This window comes from Onychostoma macrolepis, chromosome 09 (assembly GCF_012432095.1).
Source record: "Onychostoma macrolepis isolate SWU-2019 chromosome 09, ASM1243209v1, whole genome shotgun sequence".
Lineage (NCBI taxonomy): Eukaryota > Metazoa > Chordata > Actinopteri > Cypriniformes > Cyprinidae > Onychostoma > Onychostoma macrolepis.
Genome location: NC_081163.1, coordinates 25492515 through 25501941, shown reverse-complemented (window position 1 = coordinate 25501941; position 9427 = coordinate 25492515). Strand labels below are relative to the sequence as shown.

At 38.5% G+C, this 9427-nt stretch overlaps 2 protein-coding genes across 6 annotated transcripts in view; both read right to left on the bottom strand.

The window, feature by feature from the left end:
* Positions 1-2538: 2538 nt before the first annotated feature.
* Positions 2539-5432, bottom strand: sp5a (Sp5 transcription factor a). Its single transcript, XM_058787493.1, has 2 exons — positions 5102-5432; positions 2539-4344 (listed from the first exon to the last, which is right to left on the bottom strand). Exons 1-2 carry the CDS (start codon positions 5150-5152, stop codon positions 3292-3294), a joined length of 1104 nt encoding a protein of 367 aa, XP_058643476.1. The 5' UTR covers positions 5153-5432; the 3' UTR covers positions 2539-3291.
* A 557-nt stretch (positions 5433-5989) lies between these two features.
* Positions 5990-9427, bottom strand: part of myo3b (myosin IIIB) — a 138364-nt gene continuing 134926 nt past the window's right edge. For 4 of the 5 annotated variants that reach the window (XM_058787029.1, XM_058787031.1, XM_058787030.1 and 1 more), the window contains one exon: positions 5991-7722. The gene's annotated coding sequence lies outside the window, so the exon portion shown is untranslated. Of the gene's footprint in view, positions 7723-9427 lie in introns of all 5 variants that reach the window. The other variant, XM_058787028.1, reaches the window with a different exon arrangement.

The window sequence follows — 9427 nt, the reverse complement described above, 5'->3', positions numbered from 1 at the left end:
GCAAATATCTTTCATCTCACTTCTTAACAAAATAAATTGGTTGTTTAGAGAAAAAAAAAAAAAAAAGGAAAGGAAAAGTAGCATGGGACATTGAGGTGAGGCTGAGGTATCAATCTTTCCATGCAAAGCGTCACTTCATTCTCCAGCCAGAAGTGATGCTCTTAAACACACCCCAAACAACCTTTGATCCTCAGCTAGGCCTGGGTTTATTATTTTTTTCACATTTAATACTCTAAAATAAACAAGCACATGTAAGATTGCAAGTATGCATGCTTAAGTATGTGTGTCTAAACGCCTGATTCTGCCAGACTTTCAACAGACTGACATCAAAGGAAGATCAGAGTGTGGCATTCAGATCAGGTCACGGTGAGGCTTAAACACAAACTCCCTCCAGCAGTCCCTCCATGCAAAGCCACATGTGCTGTTGTGATAGCCTGACCATATCTCACTCTCTGAAGAAGAGGAACAGCCTTTTCTGCCCTGTGGGAAGAATTCACTGCTTGCTGCGGCAGAGGCACATTGAGACATGTTACTCAGTACCTGAATAAGGCACATGCGCAGATCCTTCAGTAATTGATTTTTTGAACTTCATTATGGGACATTTTGAGACTCATTTTGAGTTACTCATTCTATAGCATGACCCCAGTCAAAACAAAACTGACACATCTTCTAAAGCACTCGACATGTTATTTTGTAAATCAAGATTATCTTAGTAAATACTCTAAAGCTTTCTTTTGTCTTGTATTTTGGTATCCATCTTGGCAATGTGTGAGTTTAGTTACAACATGATTAACTGACTATAAGCAAATACCAATACGCTCTTATCGCAATTTGTATCTATTTTATGCTTTAGCGAATGGCTGCCCTAATTTGTATAGGCTTCTCATGATGTTTAAGGCTTACTTACTGACCATGTAGTTTTATATCACTCTAGCAAGAAGTTACTTGCTAAAAACATGAATGAATGTGAAGAGACGACAATGAATGTCTGAATAATTAGTCTTTTTGTTTTACACATACAACAAATAGCAATAATTAGTTTAATGTTGAGAAAATCACTATTCATTATGATAGAAGATCTGTTTTAATAATAAAGTTTAAATGTTCAATCAACATATTTACAATTTAGGATTAATTTTGAGAAAAATAAAAAAACAGTGATTAGGATTCTCTTTTACATAATTCAGAATGTGGTTGTAAATATATTGAGCTCACTCGTGTTGATGGATAAAGATCCAGTACATGATTGGATGATTGGTATTAGGAGTTTGAATTGGTGTTAAGAGGGGGAAAATAATGGATAATAAAGAAACAATAATGAATAAATATTTTTCTCTAGGATTTTAAAAGGATACAGAGGTACGATGTTAGTAACATTTGAGGAACACATTACAAAACACCCAACTGTTAGAAACTTTAACTATGATTTCATTTACATTTCTGCAGTTTTACAACCTGTCAGTGCATGTCCTCATTGAGAAAAAGGTTTTATGAGTCTGAATCAAATTTTATTGTATAATATGTCTAAGAAACAGGAAAATTACTGTTTTTGTAGAATATTAATACATTTTACAATTTATGACAAAACTGTAACCATTACAAATGTAATTCAAATGATCAAAGCAGTATGGCACTAGTTAAAGTCTTGCTGTACTTGCCTTTCTGTAGAGACTTAAGAGACTAACCCTAACTAGTACAGCTAGAACAAGTAGCTAGATCTTCTAAACACAGGTAAGCGGGCAAACATTAGAGTAGGGTTTAGTGATGTGTGCCAGGATTTTACCAATGGAGGCGCTATTGCAGGAGAAACTGCACCATAGAGTTCAAAGAATAAACATCATTTTAGGTGCTAAAAGTTCCCCTTCAAATATCGATAATACACACATCCTTAATATATTCTAAACTGATATAGAAATGCTAGTTTTATGAAAGATAATAGAAACTTTAAGTAGAAACCTCCCTTAATAAAAAAAAAAACATGTTTTAAATGTGTTCTGTCTTTCACTGTGCAAAACATGCAAACTGGTCAATATAATTCAGACAGAGAATGAATTATTACTACAATACTCCTATTTAGAGTGAATTCCCAGAAACCACTTATTAAAAATGTAAATGCATAAACTGAGGTTAAAACTGACTCAATTTGATTTAAGTTCCGCAAAAACATCAAGATCAGAATGTGAGCACATCAAAATCTGCATAGAAATTAGGTTTTTCTATTACTCGCAGTGCATCTGAATATGTTGTATCAAGATGGAGCAGATTTGAACGCCACAGTACTGATATTCTGTTTTCTAATTGTTTAGGAATCTGACATGATAGTAATACATTTGCCATACAGTTAGTCATGTTATTTCATTAATATGATTCTAGGATTTCGATGCAGTGCAAAAAAACTCCAAGTTGATTTCCTACAGATATGTTTTGTAGAATAGCTTGGGGATGTGTTCATATATTTTACATATCAAATACTGACAGCATCTACAAAATGCTTATGAGTGACATTATGAAAAACAGAAAACTACAGCTGATGTCAGTTAACGTTTGCTTTATTGTCATTTTTGTCGACTTTGTTCTTAAACTCATATAATGCTGTATAAAAGCTGTCCTTTGAACTGAACATCAGAGCTCTATGTATCCTAATAACTGATACCAAACTGATAAATCTCACAGTGCTTCATTCTTGGCTCATTCTAGACATTTTTAACAGAGTTTCACTGTTTCTCTGTTAAGCGTTTTATACACACTCACACACTATAAAACGTACTTAAATTCAAACTTTGACATCCGTTTAACTCGCATTTTTCCTCTTGAAAATATAAATCTATCCACTGTTAATAACGCCACTTCACCGCCTTGTTTCAATGGCATGTACAAGTCATATTCTTTATTTTCACACAATAATTTCGAAAGTTTAACAGATGGTTTTCAATAGCATGCTAAAACACCCCACAAGGAGCGAGAACTGACACTTTCATTCAACAAAAGCTATCAATATATTTACAGAATAAAGAAATCTTCCACCGAAGACAGAGATCTGAACACAAGTCAAAACTTGTTAATGTTTTGAGTAGCTCAGGGACAGGAAACATTTTCCAGGGTTCCTTGAGGAACTGAGAATGACTTGAAAATTGTATTTACAAGTCCAAAAAAACAAAAAAAAGACTCCCAGTCTTATAAGTCTCATCAACTTTTTTAATGAAAAAACAAAAAAACAAAACATATTTTCGCTTCATGAGGATCCTGAAGATTGTATATATTGCACTAGTCTATGGTCATCCAAGTCTACTACTACACAGGTCTCAGGTCTTCTCTTTTGACGTAATCAGAGGTCTTTTCATGACTTTTGCTCTTCTTGTTCTGGTGCGTCTTCACATGTTTGGCCAAATGGTCGCTCCTCATGAACCTCTTGCAGCAGTCTGGACACACAAAGCGTTTTTCCCCGGTATGAGTTCTCAGGTGCCTCTGTAACTCATCCGATCTGGTGAAGCTCTTCCCACAGAAGAGCCAGTTACACACGAAGGGTCTCTCTCCCGAATGCCAGCGCAGGTGCGCCTTTAGGTGGGAGGTTTTGCCGTATACTTTCCCGCATCCGGGGATGTGACAGATGTGCTGTTTCTTTTTCCCGGGCTCATCGCTGGAGCTGGACGACTGGCAGTTAGGACAACGGCATCTCCGGCAGCGCCTGGCGGTGGCCAGGGGGGATTTGGTGTGGAGGAGTGCTGCAATTTGAGTCTGGTACTGTGCAAAGTCTGTGTGTCCCAACACCAAGCCCCTCTGGATGGGGAAGCGGTGCGGGCCGAGGGTCGACGGGTGGCTGACGTGGTTTCCTTGCTGAAGGCTCCACCACGGTATATCCTCCCCCGGGTTTGGAGACAGCTGTCTCTGCTGCTGATGGACCAGGCCTGAGTGTCCCGGGACGAAACCGGGCGGGATGGGGGGTGGCGCTGCGTAGGTGACGGCAGGCACGTAGGTCGGCGGGCAGCTTGATTGTAACGACTGCATGGAGCATGGCAACATCTTGACCGGAGAGAAGTCATAAGGATAGGTGGGGTCAGCCGGAGGGGTTAAGGGGAGCTCATGGTGGGTGGTGTAGGAGCCCTGCAGGTGAGATTTGGAGGATAGTCCAAAGGAAGAATTGTTGGAAAGCGAGGGCTGGGGATTGGCCTCGTTACTCCAAGGGTGGAAAATCCGTGACGGAGACCCGAGGGTCGTGTCGTAGGGAACTTGAATAAATTCCGTGGGTGTGGATCCGTGATGATGACCGATCCGGTTACACGTCGCCGCTAGAAGTGCCAGAGGAGAGTGTTTGCTGTTTTCCGGCGAGGAGTTGGGAGTGCGATCCTGGATCGTAGGAAAGAGCCGTGTTAAAACATTTAGCTACACATGCTTGAAAACACTTTTTAAACATCAGCTTTAACTTTCGGTGGTAAGTTTTCCACATGTTGTGTTCAATGATACATACAAAATTGTGCACAAAAGCAAATTTACCTTAGTGTTTATGAAGGATATGACTTTAAAATGAGCCAATGAAACTATGACCACATTTAATCTCTGTTCAAGTTGGACAAAACGACGGAATTTGGTTATTTGAATATGCACAACTTTAGCTGCATTGGTGAAATATGTTTACAGTCATTTTTAATCAAAAATGATGTTTCATCTGAGCTATTTTCCATTCTAATTAAGTACACACAAAAAAAAATCAACCAGCTTAAGTTTAACTGCTGCCTTACAAATTTAAAATGAAGTGTAAAGCAAGTTTATTGCACTTTTTGTTCCACTAAATTTAATTACTGATGATGAAAATCGAACTGAAACTCAAAAACTCTGTAATTACTAATTACATGGATGGAAACATCGTTTTAACGATGAAGGAAGTCCTACAGTTCCTGCAGTCTTGTTATGTGTGCGTTTTTTTGTTTTGTTAAATATGAAATCGTTCGAATAATCGCTCAAATAAAGTAGAACTGTCTCGTTATCAGCAGGAGTTTGCGCAGTTCAGAGACACTTCTCGTCAATAAGCACCGTTTATTTGCGTTTTGCGCGACACGCGCGTTACGAAGGACATTTTCAACAATATCTCAAACTTTTCACGAACCTGAAGAAATGCCTGTAGTGTGTCGTTCCTCAGCACAGCCACAGCTGCCATGGCAACACTTCCTCGAGTTCCTCAAGCTTCCCGGTTTAAAGCAGCCAAATTCACTTCTTCAGAAATACTTAAATACGTCTTCTCACGGAAAGTGCGGTCTCGTCGCTTCCTCTCCTCCAGCTATCCCTGGACTATCTGAGGGAGTGAAGGATCACTTCTTTGGATTTGATAAGGACTTTGGTGGGCCGCCAGCCAGTCAGGAGTGAGATTTATGACTTTGAAGTTCGCCGCTGCCCAATCATCAAAGAAGAGCGGCTCTTTGAGAGGGGGAAGCAAATCCTCTGAATCCACACAAAGCTCCTATGGTGTGTTTGTTGGTCTGGATAAAAGGGCTGATTATTAGGGGGGGATGGGACGGGTGGGGATAAAGGCGGGACAATTAATGAAGTAATCACTATGTGGGAAATGTATATACACAAATAATTGGATTTTCTTGATCAAAGACCCCCTCGCCGCCTGGAGACCCCGCTATTGGATGCCGGAGTCACCCGATCCCCCTTTCTGTAATTAAGGATTTGTTGTGCGACAATAGGACTGTGTGTTATCTCCAGAGATCTGGTACAGGCTTACGAGATAACTTCAAGAGGAAGGAATCATTTGACTCGGTAGAAAGTTCACACGTAGTTTTTCTGTCCCGCAATTTACGCTTATTTGATACCTACATCACCTACAAGGAGCTTTGACTTGTTGGTCTTTCCAAAAATCACAGCAAACACGCCATATTAGCAGTTATTCATGATATAACGTCATAAAATATACTGATATTGTATATATGCAATATATAAACACAACCATGTAGACATTAACATTGTGCAACTGAAAAGAATAAATAGAATAGATGGAATCTGTCCTGTGAGTAAATGCAACAATGCCATTTTAATTTAGTTACAACAGTAATAATGAACCGTGAAATATGTCTGAAACACAGACAACAATTTTCCCCCAGTTTTTAACAAATAATAAAAACAGGATGCGGTTGTTTCTGGCACAAGTCAACAAAGCAGCTCTCAAATCACTTATTCTTTAGTTGCACTAATTGCTTGTAATTAAAGACCAAAAAGAACAAGCGACTGCTTATTGTTTTCATAGTTGATAAGACAAATCATTTAGGAAAGAACAATCCCACAACACAACAAAGTCAACGTCGAGCCATCAAGGTGTGGAGGGGACATGATGGTGATGATGATGATGTCTTAGTTGTGCGATTTGCAGGCTGGCAAGAGGAGGAGATTCAATCTTTGAGAAAGTCTGAACATTTTCCAGTTCTCCTCCCTCTGCTCCGCCCTGAACCAGTCAAGCCTTCAGTCTCCAGCGCATGTGACACCTCCACAAATATCACAGGAATCAAGGACTAAGCATGGTAAAAGAGTGCTAAAAACCAAAAGTGCTTCAAAGTAGGATGTGTTTAGGAGTTTCAAAGTTTTGCGGGCTGTCATATCAGTGCAGTTTCAAATGTGAGCAGTAGACTAAATAAAAAACAAGACAAGTAAACACCCACAGAGAGATGTGTCTCATCTATGACTTTTTAAACTGTCCCTTTCGAGCAGTTTGGAGTAGTTGATGTTGAAGCAGATCAGCTCTTTTGATGGGATTAAGGTTTCTCACATAGTAATGGGGGAGGAGGGGGATTCCCACCGGGAGGAGATCTCAGTTTTCCTGCGGTCCATAGAGAATTGCAAGAGGGCACAATTCTGTTTATTCTTCTTAACGGTCACCTCCAATTATATGGTGTTCAACTATATATATTTATAACCTATTTAATATATTTCTGAATGCCACAGGCTAATAAGTTTTTTAATTTTTGGCAACCTTAATTTAGGTTATGCAGTGCATGCAAAGAGTTTTAAAAGTAGTCGGCACACAATAAATAACAAAACTATTTTTTTTTAGATAGATTAGGATACAAAACAGCTGGCAAGATTGGATTGAGAACACAAACACTGTACAAGTGAAACTCACAACCACACAATTCAAAACCATGCAGTGTTACTTTCCAGATGTTTTATATATATATATATATTTAATTGTACTGTGTAGTTGGAATGAATCGATTACCAGAGGGAGTTTTATAATATCAACATGAGAAGCAGTGATGGAGATTTAAGATCTGTACCAAACTGTTACTGGAACAGCAAGTCTCACATTACAGCGCCACTCATTTACACGCTCTGCTTCTATAAAGTGAAGAGAGCACATTATTGAGCAGCTGATCACTTTCTCTAAAGAGGATGTACACACTTCGTTCTGTGGTCCGTCGCTCATAAACAGCTCAGACCAAAGAGAAAAAAAGAAACAAATGAAGTACAGTGAGTCAGCTATTACTCTTCTAATCATGTTGTTTGGCAACATATTATAAATATTAACAGTTCCAAAGGCTGCCATGGACATTCCTTATATAATTAATCGCAGTATGCATTTTTCCTTTTTATTTTACAAGAAAACTGATACATTTGTCTTTCATAATAAATACATGAATCCAAATACTGAGAAAATAATGCATACATAAATAATTACCCCTCATTATTTTATATATACAGCACATTTCGTAGCAAAAGGCTGGAGAAGGCAATCTGTAAAAGAAAAAAGAGGTTGATTAGTTTTCAGCGGTTACATAAAACATAAATCCACAAATTTAACCGTGTAAGTGTAATTTTGATAGCTTGTAATGTAAATCAATGATCTTTAAAAAATAAAGCAGACGTAAATGTAATGCAATGCAAAACAATGATTTTTGAGAGATGAACAAATATTGTTCCTCAAAAGACTGTTGTATCATAATTGATACATTTTAAAATGACTTTTTTTTTTTTTTTAAATAATGCATGAATAATCAAATAATAAACCTAAGCAACTCCAGTCCAGTAAGAGTTCATCTTGAAATATTAACAATTAAAAGTTATTGTTTCATTACCTTTCTAAAAATCAGTGAAGATTTCACAGTAAAAAGACACGTGAACCACGAGCTGAAGGGGGGCGGTTTTACAATCACATTAAATGGCCTTTTACTTGCTGAAAAAGTTTGAAAAATCAATCAGATGACTGAAGATTGTGTAAACAGGTTTTTCAGCAAAGTTTTGATCATGTTAATAATTTAGATGCCAAGAAACAGTAGGCTTTAAAGGGTTAATGAAAAGCTTAATCAAATCATATGCAAATGTTGCAAAATATCAATCTAATCTACAAGAGTTCAGTGGTGATGCACAACTTTAATGGATTTCTTTTGACAGGATCACAGCATTGTCTGTGAGTTTTTGATGATTTTTAAGGCTTCTTTCGGACAGGTCAGAGCTGAACTTTTCATGTTCTCTGGACAGACAGCAGAAGAAAATAAAGCAAAAAGTCTGAAAAAAGAAAAAAGGGGTTCCACATCTGTCTCACACACAAGAGCAGGAGAGATGGAAAGGCAGAGAAATGCTCGGGGCTACTGGCTACGAGAGCCTCAGTAATGGTGTCTCGTATGAGAAAACATCTGTGAATTTCCTCAGTGATCTACAACAAAGTCCAACTCAGAGTAGTCACTCAGCGGCCCTTTGAAGTCTCTCCCTGACAGAAAGCTGCCATTGTGTTCTGACTCTGCTCTTGCTAATTTTCAACATTTTCCCCTGAAATCTGATCCTGTTGCCTGTGCTCAGGCTGGAGCGGTGTGCTGACGGGCCTCGGGTCAGGAGATGAGGGAGAGGTCGCCCCTTAAACACCCGCTTGCCGCTGTGTGTGGCATCGCAGCTCTGACCCGCTCTGTTCCCGCCAGCCCGGGGTAATTGTTGGGGTCAGGTCTGGCTTCCTCGAGCATGATCAGAGGTTTGGGATTATATGGAGGGGCCAGAACATCTAGTTTATGGATTTTTACTAATTTTATATTCAGTCGGATGGGGTTTGAAGCCCTGTGCAGATGTTTGTCCTTGGGACAATTGAGGCTTTCTTCATTGCTGAATTAATTAAACGTTTCAGAGCACATTTAGATTTCACTAGAAACTCATATTAACAAACTGTTTTGTGCGCAAATTAATATTAAACAGCAGTCCAAATGGAATTTGAGATATTGTTCAAACCATTGAAAGATGGAAAATAGAGCTGCAAAACCATTCAGCTTTTAAGAAACTTCAGAATGTTCTCAGCTGTACTTAAGTGTCAACTTCATCTCAAATGTTTCTCCTGTGTGCTCCTATATGCAAATCTGTGAAATGCATATAGAGTCAATAGTGACTTAAATACAATTATAGAGATATAAAGTACCTGTAGATAGCAGCTCAGATTATTAGGCTTTGGAAGAATTTG

What these genes read in the sequence shown, in the direction of transcription:
- sp5a (XM_058787493.1), bottom strand. Translation starts at nt 5,152, where the DNA reads ATGGCAGCTGTGGCTGTGCTGAGGAACGACACACTACAGGCATTTCTT. An exon ending in CACTACAGGCATTTCTTCAG is followed by an intron (nt 4,345 to 5,101) that starts GTTCGTGAAAAG and finishes CCTACGATCCAG; the next exon opens with GATCGCACTCCCAACTCCTC.